The sequence below is a fragment of the Octopus bimaculoides genome, chromosome 5, assembly GCF_001194135.2.
Source record: "Octopus bimaculoides isolate UCB-OBI-ISO-001 chromosome 5, ASM119413v2, whole genome shotgun sequence".
Taxonomy (NCBI): domain Eukaryota; kingdom Metazoa; phylum Mollusca; class Cephalopoda; order Octopoda; family Octopodidae; genus Octopus; species Octopus bimaculoides.
The window spans coordinates 76,536,402-76,549,635 of NC_068985.1; the positions used below are offsets into that span (position 1 = coordinate 76,536,402).

General features: G+C 35.5%; 1 protein-coding gene across 3 annotated transcripts in view; it reads right to left on the minus strand.

Annotated features, from left to right (window-relative positions):
* Window positions 1-13,234, minus strand: part of LOC106881248 (uncharacterized) — a 276,422-nt gene that overhangs the window by 134,539 nt on the left and 128,649 nt on the right. For all 3 annotated transcript variants that reach the window (XR_008264114.1, XM_052967796.1, XM_052967797.1), the window contains exons 17-21: window positions 10,643-10,816; window positions 6,281-6,475; window positions 5,184-5,381; window positions 3,917-4,102; window positions 2,650-2,889 (exon numbers count right to left, since the gene is read on the minus strand). Coding sequence is in view for 2 of the 3 variants with exons in the window: in XM_052967796.1 (XP_052823756.1) it covers window positions 2,650-2,889; window positions 3,917-4,102; window positions 5,184-5,381; window positions 6,281-6,475; window positions 10,643-10,816 (993 nt within the window). In the remaining variant the exon portion in view is untranslated. The remainder of the gene's footprint in view (window positions 1-2,649; window positions 2,890-3,916; window positions 4,103-5,183; window positions 5,382-6,280; window positions 6,476-10,642; window positions 10,817-13,234) is intronic.

Below are 13,234 nucleotides of genomic sequence, written 5' to 3' on the forward strand. Positions count from 1 at the left end.
TATCATCATCATCATAATCATCATCATCGTTTAACGTCTGCTTTCCATGCTAGTATGGGTTGGATGATTTGACTGAGGACTGGCAAGCCAGAAGGCTGCACCAGGCTCCAATCTGATCTGGCAGAATTTCTACAGCTGGATGCCCTTCCTAACGCCAACCACTCCGAGAGTGTAGTGGGTGCTTTTACGTGCCACTGGCAGGAGGGTCAGTCACATGGTACTGGCAATGGCCACGCTCAAAAGGTGTTTTTTACATGCCACTTGCACGGGAGTCAGTCTAGCAGCACTGGCAACGACCTCGCTTGAATAATTTTCTAACGTGCCACCAGCACAAGTGCTAGAAGGCAACACTGGTAACAATATATATATATATATATATATATATATATATATGTATACAAGAATGTATATAACACTCTGTAAAAATATATGCCTGTGTGTATATATGTGTATGTTTCTGTATGCATTTATACATGTACATGTATTTAGTTTCAGAAGATATTAGAATAATGGAATAAAAGTCAGTCATTATAAGAGAGCTTCCAAAAATCTATTTCCTTAATTTTTAACTACTGTTTCTGGCACACATATTTATGCAATTTTGATTTTAAAATATTTAAAAAATTATTTGGAAATTATAAAGAGAAATGAATGGTAGATTTTAAAACCATGAATTAAGAAAAAAGAATTTTGTACGTGTCAATTTTTTTTCTCCAGAAGTTCATGGCTTCATAGAAATAAGCATGGAAAGCTGCATCAAGATAACCAATTGTCAGATTTCTTGCTTCCTTTTAAAAAATGCAGATTTTGTGAATGAAACAAACAAGGTCCTGAATAAGAAATGAATGTTTAATATGACAAATTTTCAGATTTTTTGCGTCATTTTAAAACTAACTAGATCAAAGTACAGTGAATACCATCCTCCACAATTTGCTACTCATATGAAGTACATATGTATTTCACTAATGTCTATCAAATACACACTCTTTCTTGAGCATAAAAAAATCCTCTTCCCGAGTGACAATAACTTGTATTGTCAAATTGTTGCCCAAGTTCTAGCTGTTTTGATAAGGGAAATCAGAAAGGTTTGAAATGATTTCATCAGTATTTACTTGTACCAAAAAGCACTTTTCTGATAGACAACTTGCTGATCTCATAAGTGTCACATGGTGGAAATAAACACAATTACCAAACTTTCAATTCATTATTTCATTTTTTAAAAATTTAAATTTGTACATCTGTACTCCCAACTGCGTACGAGCACATATGCAAAATGACATCCTTTATTTTTTGCTCAAAATAAGTAGTATATTGAAAAGTAAAACTAATTTCAGGGTGAGGGGGCATTTGTGACTCCAAGGGTCAAAAGGGGGCTTTGGCCAAAATGGGTTGAGAACCTTTGATCTAAGGTAAACATAAGAAAACCTTTAAACTGCAACATCAAATATATTTATTAAACTTCTAACACAATGAAATACATTAAACTGCTATATATGTGTGTGTGTGTGTGTGTGTGTATGTGTGTGTATTATCAGAAAAGTATAGTATTAAATATCCATCATGCCTGATCTTACCAATTGGTTTCATGTAAAGAATACAATGGAAAGTTAGGTAACAATCTCATTATATAACTTTATGCTCATCAGGGTTAGCCAATATGGAAGGGAATATGGCGACTGTCCTATATATATATAGGACCATTTCATCATGTTGAGCTGTTAATCCCTACACATTTTTTCTTTCTGTTTTATTTTTGTTCTCTCCCAATGTTTTTCCTCTCAATCCTTTTGAGCATATGCTCAAAACATCAAAGACTTTTCCATTCTTCCCAAGTGTTAAACTAATATACACACACACACACACACACAAGCACACACACACACACACACACACACATACACACACACGCACACTAGAAACCCTTTAAATTGCTATAGGGGCAGACTTATTACATCATCAAATGAAATGCGTTGTAGTATTTATTCTAGATTCTTGCATTCTGAGTTCAAATCCCACTGTGGATGACATGGTATTTGGCTACCTTAAGCAGAGGATTCTGCTCTGTTGCAAGGATTAGGGCCAAGTCTGCAGTTTACAGATACCTTCTTTTTCCCCCTCCCTTCCTGTATTCTCCAAGGCCCTAAAAAGTGTCATGGGCACTACTCATTTTTCTGAATAAACAAAATATAAATAAAAATTTAAAAGCATAAACTAAATCACTAAATTTCAAGCAATTTTGAGATTTACATAATATATTTTTGTTAATCTGAGAGAGAGAGAGAGAGAGAGAGTTTAAAATATAAGCAGAGCTAGTTGAATTTTAAACTATTAAACTGTAGACTTTATAAACATTATTTTAGCAAGAATGGCATTTTAAGCGTTCACATTGTCATACAGTTAACAGTGATTGTGTATACAATATACTTAATGACCTTATGATAAGCTATTTACAGAGCAATATAATCTAAGACTATTTATCTCTTATCAGTTTTAATTGATAAAGTCTATTATAAGATAAAAGTGACTGTTAAACTTTAGCACAGTGTAGGTGCATCATGTCACTGTATGAGTTTTCTCCCCTGTAGTAAAAGGAAATTGGCTGGGGAAACAATTCTAGAGAAAATACAGTGTGCTAAAGGTTAAACTTACCAATAATGACAATTTCGAATGTGCATTCAGCTACATTGCCTGCATGATCTTCTGCAACATATGTAACTGTGGTGTCAATTAAAATTGTTTGGTTTATATGAAAGAGTATTGGCCTCACAATGACTGATTTCAGGTATTTAGAGTTATCTTGAGCCATGGGTGCTTCTCTGTTGAGACGGGACAGCTTTTCAACATGAAGAATTTTTGGTGGACAATTTTTAAATGTTGGTTTCTCAACATCTGCAATTAATGAAATCATAATCATTATCATTTTAACACCTATTTTTCCATGCTTGTTTGGAACAGATGGGATTTGCAGAAGTAGATTTTTTTTTTATGGCTGGATACCCTTTCTGGTGCCAATTCTCACCTGTTTTCAAACAAAGTAATGTTGCCTGTGACCAGACATGTTTTTATAGGAGTCTGAAAACAAAACAATAGTGTCTGTATGATGGTGATATTCATTTACCACCAATACATAATGTTAATACAAGGCACAAGCAAAAACATGCACACACACATGCATACATATACATGCATACACACACATGCATACATACACTCAAACATACTCACACACACACACACACACATACATACACACAAAAGTGATGGGCTTCTTTCAGTATATGCTTACGCAATCCACCTATAGGGCTCCCACACACATACAAACATAATCAAGGTGGTTAATCATTTAAATACCCACTTTTCTACACCAGATAAAATTCATTGAGACAGTTTTTTTTTTTTCTACAGCCTGATCAATGCCTGCTTCCAAGATAGATCATATTTCCCCTAATCCTTCAAATAGTATAATGGCTGGACCTCATTTCACAGAAGATTGCAAATAAACAACATTGCTCATTTTTTTTAAAATATTGTTATTGCCTCTTTTGGTAGGTGTGTTGCAAACATAGGAAAGGGGTGTTTGCAATATGTCATTCAGTGCAAGGAAATGCTGAGCTGTGAAAATTTGTGACCTGTTGTTTTAGAACTTTCAAAGCACATGATTAATTTAAGATAAGTGAACTTTGTTGCAGTTGTACTTTTAATTGATTCTTATTTTTGATATGTACTGCAGTAGTACAATTTTTTAATAATCATTCTTTGTTATTTTGACATTCTCAGCCATTTCTTTATTTATTCATTTAACTTTTAATGTGACTTTATCGAAAAATGTCTCTTGCTATCTAGCAACCCTAGAGTGTGTAATTATTAGTGCTTTCATTCATTTGTATATGTGTACCAGTGTTTACATTATACATACCAACACATACAGGAGTTGTATCATTCCACTGTACTGTATTGTTTATCACAACACATTTTAAGGGATAAAGAGGTTTTGGTTTGTATCCAGGTCGCGAACAAACATATTGGACTAAATTCCCTATTTCGTAGGAAGTGAAATTTTGTCTTGCATCTGGTGGACGACCAGGGTCACTGCATGATGGACCTGACAAAACCAAACAAAATTAAAAAAAATTAACTTGATATGGAAAACGTTTAAATTTCACTATGTAAATTTATTGTTTCCTAATTAAACACAAAGAAAATCCTACAGAAAATTTAATTAATGTACAAAGACAACATTGCATTTGGCAGGTTTGTTGATTAAATTAGGACAAGGTTGTTATTGTTTATTTAATTAAAAATAAAATATATTGTATCATGTATCAAGGGCAGCAAACTAGCAGACCTTAGCATACCAGACAAAATGCTTAGCAGAATTTCTTACAGTTTTACATTCTGAGTTCAAATTCCACCAAGGTTAACTTTGTCTTTCATCTTCTCAGGGTTAATAAATTAAGTACGATTTGAACATAGGGGGTCAATGTAATTCACTAGCCCCCTTCCCCCATAGATGGGAATGAAATTATATCAGGGGAAGAAAATATTATATAAATTATAAATCCTTGCCATGAAATATGAATTCATATGAAATGATATTCTAATATGTAATCTTTCTTCTTCCTCCTCCTTCTTCCTTCTTCTGGATGTACAAGACTTGAAAAACCCTTTCAATTTCCTCTGCCAGATGGTATGCTGCCATTCAGATTGATCAGATGAAATACTTAACTATATGTTTAAAGATTTCCCAAACTCACCACAGCCTTTTCCTGAATACCAAACAGCCAAGTTTTTGTTTTTGTATTTCTGGTGACAAAAGATGGGATTTAGACTCAGAAAAACAGATACCACAAGATGTCGTCCAATGCTTTAATATTTTAGCCAATCCATTACTATGGACTGGTAATTTATTTTTTTACTGACTCCCATCACACACACACACACACACACCTCACACCCCTCCAAAGGAATGATAAGCCAAATTGACCTAGGCAGGATTTGAACTCTAAGCACAGAGAGCTGAAACAAATACTACTAGATGTTCTATCCAAAGTCCTAATAACTCAGCCAATTCAATCCATGTCATAAAAATTTATGTTACAACAGTTCATAGTAAATTATACCATTAGATACCTTGATAGTAATCCCTGAACAACCTAAAATCAACACAGAGTAGACATACTCACCAACACAAGTTAAATTATTAAATGTCCATCGGCTGTTTTTGCTACAAATCACTGTTTGATTCTTCATTGCACTTTCACCAGCAACTTTAAATAATGGCTGAAGGCACTGAAACTCAAAAGAGCATCCCTGATGTGTGCAGTTCAACTGTGCAGGCATTACCATTCCTGGAATCTGTTTAGGTTGGCCACAGTCAATAGCTGCAAAATAATAATTATAAAATTTTTTTTTTTAATTTAATCACCAAAAAGCACTCTGTTGACTGTGTGAAGCGGTTGGTGTTAGGAAGGGCATCCAGCTGTAGAGACCCTGCCAAACCAGAAAGTGGAGTTTGGTGCAGATTTCTGGATTGCCAGCTCCTGTTAAACCATCCAACTCGTGTCAGCATGAAAAACAGACATTAAATGATGATGATGATGATGATGATGATGGCATATTATATAAACCCCAATTTCAGCAGCACATATTTTTTGTCTCCTATGAGTGACACAACCTTGGATCATATTTAAAACTAAATTATGCAACCAATATGCTTCAGTCACTAACATCTATTGCAGCTACAACAAATTCTGCTTCTTTGATATAACAAACTGCATACCATTTGCACTCATGTTAACCAGCTGCACATGACCCTTCAGCCTCCCACCTCATAGCTATTCATCACATGTGCTGGTATAGACATATTCTCACACCAGATGGCTGGATGTGATTGGGTAAGATCTCCAGAGGCTTGACATTATCTTGGAGGATGCAGAGGGGCTGGCACAGGACTGCCAGTGATGGAGAGCACTGGTGGACCTGGTCAGCTCTACACATGATGCTGTCTCTGTCACCACTAACCTGGGATTACCCCAGTCTCATAAAGCAAAAGCATTAAGCAAGCAAAGCATTTACAAACTATGTGTACACACAACAACCATCTTCATAATTAACTGTTCCTCATTCATTCATTTCTCCAGTGCATCTTTACATTCAATCATAGTTGCTACATTTTGGAGACCTCGTCATTACAGATTCATAAAGATGATTAACACGGCCCTTACTCCAACTAAAGAAAGTAAATGAGAAAACACAAATCACTTGAATTTATTTTACTTACTGTAACATTTTGAACTCTCTCCCACAGTCGTGAATATTTTATTCTTCAAGTCATACAAACATTTTCTTTGATATACTTTCTGCACATTTCTATTACAGGTAATATTTACGATTTCACCATACTTTGTCTGACCAGCTGGGTAAACTGTACCCTCAAATGTAGAAGCATTCGTTTCCACAGGAGGACACATAGCCTCTATAAAACAGCAACAAAAGAAAAAAACATTAGTTTAAATCACACTTGGACCCTTATATGTCCACATTATTATCACTGTCAACATCATCATTATCATTATTATCTTATACATTCACATGTTCGACATCATGATAATGATAATGTTGACACCATGATTATCATCATCATCATAATTATTGCCATCATTGTCATCATCAAAAGCATCGTTGTTGTTGTCATTATAAAGTCATCATCATTATTGCTATCAATTTTTGTTGGCAGGAGACTATCTAGTGAATAGAAACTACTTATTACTGGGCTTTCTGGAAGAGATGTAGGTTCAGGGAAAGTAAGTGGAACTTCAGAATTTAGTTGTAAGAAATATAGCACATTCTGTAAAGTGATTGGTATCAGAAAGAGCATCTAGCTTGTATATGCCATGTGTGCACACAACCTGAAGATTGCATGAAGGCACCAGACATGTTATGAAAAGTGGTGTCTGTATTTTCCTTGTGTGAAACTATTGGTAGCTCATAAAAATAAGCACTGTGGTTTTTAAATAATATTTATCTCTCACTAGATGGACTGTTTTTTTGTTTTTTTTGATCTTACCATCATGGAACAGTGTACTGTGTGCATGTGTGTGTGTGTGTGTGTGTGTGTGTGTGTGTGTGTGCATGAGACAGGCTTTTTTCAGTTTATATTTACAAACCCATTTGCCTAAGGTACCATGTGATGGGACTGAATCCAAAACCAATGCCTTGTGGGTGAATTTGGAAAACAAACCATACAAAGCCTATTATCTCCCAGTATGTGTCTGTGTGAGTGTGTGTGTGAGAGAGAGAGTGAAAGAGTCTGTGTGTCTGTGTTAATGTTTGCAACCTGCACCATTCACATGAAAAAGTGCAAAACTACAAATAGCAAAGTATACTGTCATTTGTTCATTATCCTCCTCAACAAATTATCCACTGGCTTTTCACTAAAAAAAAAAACAAAAAGGAAAAGTACCTTATTTACATTATTTATATTTATATAAATATTTATATTTACATATGCCCGTGGGCATATGGCATAGTGGTTAAGAGCACGGGCTACTAACTCCAAGATTCCGAATTCGATTCCAGGTAGTGACCTTAATAATAATAATAATAATAACATCAAAAAATACCTTAGGAATGAGAATCCAGGTTCAAAATTCCTCCAAGACACCTGATGAAGGCTGGAGGGTATATCAGCCAAAACATTGTGTTAACAACAAACAAGATGAGGACAAATATCTCTTTTACTCTTTTACTTGTTTCAGTCATTTGACTGCGGTCATGCTCGAGAACCGTCTTTAGTCGAGCAAATTGACCCCAGGACTTATTCTTTGTAAGCCTAGTACTTATTCTATCGGTCTCTTTTGCTGAACCGCTAGGTGACAGGGACATAAACACACCAGCATCAGTTGTCAAGCAATGCTAGGGGGACAAACACAGACACACAAATACACACACACACACACACACACACACATATATATATATATACATATATATGACAGGCTTCTTTCAGGTTCTGTCTACCAAATCCACTCACAAGGTTTTGGTCAGTCTGAGGCTATAGTAGAAGACACTTGCCCAAGATGCCATGAAGTGGGACTGAACCTGGAACCATGTGGTTGGTAAGCAAGCTATGTACCACACAGCCACTCCTGCACCTATGTCAAAATATAAATAATGCGCCTATGTTAAATATAAATAATGTAAATAATGCACATAATTCCTCATCTTTTAAATACAGAACTGTAAAAAGGAAAAGGTCAACACCAGAAAGGTCATCCAGTTATAAAACAGTATAACAGTAATGTATATTCATTTAGAGTAATCAAATCTGTAAGAGGAATCAAATGCAGCTTGCCAGAGAGAAGACTATGTTAGTTTGAACATGTGATGCATATGAATGAAGACAGCTGTATAAAGAAGTGTCGATCAGTGAAAGTGGATGGTACCTGTGGAAGAGGGAAACCCAGGAGAACATGAGATGAAGTATTGAGGACAAATCTCAGGATGTTGGAGCCTATGGAGGAAATGATAATGGACCAAGATGTCTGGCAATGTGAGGTTCTTGAGAAGACTCACCCACATCAGAATTCTAGAAGCACTGTGTGTTCCACCCACACATAACAATAAAACTTTTCACACACTCTAACCCAACAAACCAAACTACATCTCTTCTCTCAAACTGCATATCATTCTCTTCTCACATTTCCTCTTTCATGCACTATGATGATCCTTCACTCCCCTAATCCTATCCTTACTGCCCTGCTCACTGTATCATTGCTATCCTGTAATTCCCGACCCACTTTATATACTCAGGTTCTCACTAGTTTACTGCATTCCCCACCCCCATTCCCTACTCATACTTCTTTAGAAATACCCTGACACCTGTATCATGACCTCCATACCTTGAGGATATGCCCTGGCACTTCTCTCTTCCTTTATTCTATCTTCCCATCTATGCTCTGATCCCTGTTCTTTGTAAGTATACCCAGGTACTTAACCACCATCTCTCTCCTACTCTCTCTTGCACTCTTGCTGTCTCTCTCTTTCTCTTCCCTCTGGCTGGGTAACCATGCATCTCCTTTAAAACAGCAGCACACCTGTTTTTGTCCTCATTCTTGATCAAAGCAAAATTCTAAGTATTCTTAATCAGATGATCATTCCTTCAAAAAATCATTTCTTACAACCATTATGTTATAGCCTTATACAAGGTACATAACTCTGTTTTATTTGCCATAGCTATAAACAGGTTCTGATCCTTCTTCAGTGATGAGTGGTTAATAAAGGATAGACATTTGCTTGTAATAAGGAAGTCTTTCAGCTGTAATATTATAGCTCATAGAGCATGTCTTTATGTAAGGGACACAACTCTGCTTTGTTTAACCTAGCTAATATGATAACGCACTAGGTTCTGTTTCCACTTCAATGTTGAATGGTTAAGGAACAGCATTGAGCTATAATCAATGTAAAAGCAATTATTACATAGAGCAGTGGTTCTCAACTATTTTATTCCTATGGAACCCTTTGATTACTAATTTATTCTGGTGGAACCCCATAACCATTCAATGTTTAAAAACTAATTTTATAGACACTTCTTTCAAAATTCCTATTTTGGTTTCCACACATTAACTTGTATAGGTTAAATTATGTAAAACATTTGAGAAAGTATTTTACTGTATATACTCACAGATAGGTTTCACCAGTGGATAAGTCACATCCTTAGTTCAGGGTTGTCAAAATAGATATTTGCAGCTGATCACAGATAGGTCATACTATAACTTGAGGAGTTACATGACCCTTTTCAATGTAAATATAACTAACATTTGTTAAATTTTCTTTTCTACTCTAGGCACAAGACCCAAAATTTTTGGGAGAGGGTTCCAATCGATTAGATCAACCCTAGTACGCAATTGGTACTAAATTTATCGACCCCAAAACGATGAAAGGCAAAGTTGACCTCAGTGGAATTTGAACTCAGAATGTAAAGGCAGACAAAATACTGCTAAGCATTTCGCCTACTGTGCTAATGTTTCTGCCAGCTTGACACCTTAATATTTGTTAAATATTATCAAATATTCACCTTTATTTCAAAACTTTGCTTACAAATATTAAAACATTTTTGTGGAAGTGACTTATGAAAGTAACCTAATTGATAAATCAACTTGACTACTGTTATGTTACCGTCTACTTCTGATACCTTTCATGTCGAGTGGATAGGTCACACAACTGATTTTTATTGAAATTTTTGATTAAAAAAAGTGCGAACTACCTGCAAGTATATACGGTAGCTGCTTCTTGCAATAAATATATCCAAATTAGAATATTTTCCATAGACACTATACTACTGTACATCCCCAATTTACTATTTTACTTGCATAGACAGCCCCAAAATCTTATATGGACCACTAGGGGTGATAGTGATCCTGGTTAAGAATCACTGATATAGAGCCATTAGGTTATGTCCTGATGTAAGATACACAATTCTGTTTTATGCATCCTTACCAAACAATAGCTGCCACTCTCACTTTACTGTTAAATAGTTAATAGTAGGATAGGTCTTCAGTTGTCATGCTAAAAGCCACGGCTCAAGCAAAAATATGTGGAGGAGAGTGAAACAGCAAAGAAGAAATATGACAGAAATAATTACCTTTGCATGTTGGTAAAGAGGTCCAGTTGCCATAGTGTTGACAGGTTATGGTTGAGTTACCTACTAATTCATAGCCTTCTGAACATACAACTTTTACTGAATCATTAAAGTAGAAGTTATTTTGCAATGAAAGTATAGTAGCATTTGCAATCTGTGGGGTTTCACAAGCAACACCTGAAAGTAGAATGCAAAAATTCCATTTTATATATGTGTGTGTAAAATGAAAATATATAGGTATACATGAATTTAAGATTCATGTATGTGCATGTGTGTGTGTGTGCACGCGCACATGTGTGTGTGTCTACGTGTGTGTGTGTGTGTGTGTGTGTGTGTGTGTGTTCAGTCCACTCTGCAGGGTGGTTGGTGTTAGGAAGGGCATCCAGCCATAAAAACCATGCCAAAACAGGCACAGAAATTTGGTGCAGTCTTCTGCCTGGCCAGCTCCTGTCAAACCATCGAACCCATACCAACATGGAGGGAAGATGTTAAACAATGACACATATATAATACAAATTTTACATGTGTGTGTATATATGTGTATACAATAAAAATCTCACACACACACACACGTGTGTGTGGGGTTCCTAATGAAAATGCTTCAATTCACATTAATTCAGTAGTCCACTCCACTGGTGTTCCATTCAGTGGGTATGTTGTTCTGACCCACTTAGCTCTCTCTCTATATATATATATAAAATTTAATTAGAAGATATGTTAACCTTCTGAAGAGATGGTTGCATCCAAGGAAATACTGAATCAATACGTAGTATTTTGGGGGAATGAAATTCCCTGAAAACAATAGGTATGTAGCGTACGACTTAAGGGAGACTTCTCTCTCTCTCTCTGTTATATATACATAAATACAGAAGTAGTAGATAACAGCTAGCCTTCGGCTGCACCTTTGGACCCTGTTTATGTCCACTACTATGATTGGTTGGTATTGGCGCAATTTGTCTCTAGCTCTATTGCGCACATAGATGCAACCCAACCAATCGCAGCCTTAAAATAAGGTCACATGAGACAGTCTCTTCTACACCTCAGTTTGCGTCGACTACATCATATAAAACGCTAGATTCACACTGTCTCAAAGTCTTTCAGCTCTAGACCTTCTGAGGTCTAGCCACTGACCACAGAGCACACAGCCAGTTCCAGCGATGATACAACAGCAGCCACATGGAGACTCAACACTCGGCAACAGCATACGGCAATCTCCATCTTCATCACCATCATCTTCTTAACATTGTCAACAACTTCTTGCTATGTACACAGCAACCAGCAATGCTCGCACAGGTTCTATCTCGACACTGTTTGTGAATTACTTCACCATGGTTAACAGCAAATACAACCTGCAACAACCTCCTGTTACAAGTGACCGGCTCTGCATCATAGCCACAACTTCTTATACATGTGCCTCTCCCTGGCTCTGCATTGCAGCCTCAACTTCCTGATACAGCATCTCAACTACTGTGTACCTTGACTATGAACTAGTATTTATCATCCTTGTGTCTGAACATTCTTCTAATGTCATATTATAAACTTTTTCAATGCTCTGTACTTATCGCACATGCATACATCCATGTTTGTACACACACTTTGTATACATGACGGCCTGTCTACTATTATGCATAAATGACGCTCATACAGACACACACGTTAACCTATCAATAAAATCTTCTCTTAAACATTCTACCCCACTTGTGTCTCTCTTTTCCTTCTGGCACTCATATTCATTTATCCTTTTTTCGTATTTTATTTATAAAAGAAGAAAAGAAAATGGAAATAAGGAAGTTAATAATTGTTTAATAATAACAAATTGCTCATCTTTACTTCTTACAGCCATTTCAATTAATACTCAATAATTTAATTGCAAATTTGCAGACTCAGGGTCTGTTGAAATGAATTGATAAGCCCACATATAACATCTAAAAGTGTAACCCAGTTTATGGATTACACACAGAAGAATGGATCATAGGAATTCTATCTTTATACAGCCATCACAGATTTTTACCATGGATTTATTCTACTTTTTAGAGTTTAGCTCAAATTTATATCAACACAAATATATGAATACCAATAATTTTTAAAACATTTTTCTTATACAATTTAAAAAGCGTTTTCTTCATTCAATTTCCTCCACTGAAATTCAGCCTTTTGACTCAGTTCCCTGATGAGTGGATATACTTCCCAACGATGTTTATCAACTTTAGATTTCATTTTAAGAGGAAGTACATTCACAAAATGATTGTAGGAACTTTTAAACATTTTAAAACTTTCTAATAATCACAACTGCACTTCGTTTATTTATTAATACAATATTCGTAATATTATATACTTAACTTCGTTATGATTTTTAAGATATAACTATTCCCCTGTGTTACTCTCTAATATATAATCGCTCTCATGAATCCATAAATCTCTAAATATCTTTTAAGATTTTAGACATATTTCATACTAGAGCACTTGACATCTAGTACACCTTGTTTTCAAAGGACATATTTAATCAGCTATACATACATACACACACACATACATACATACATACATACATACATACATACATATATATATATATATATATATATATATATATAT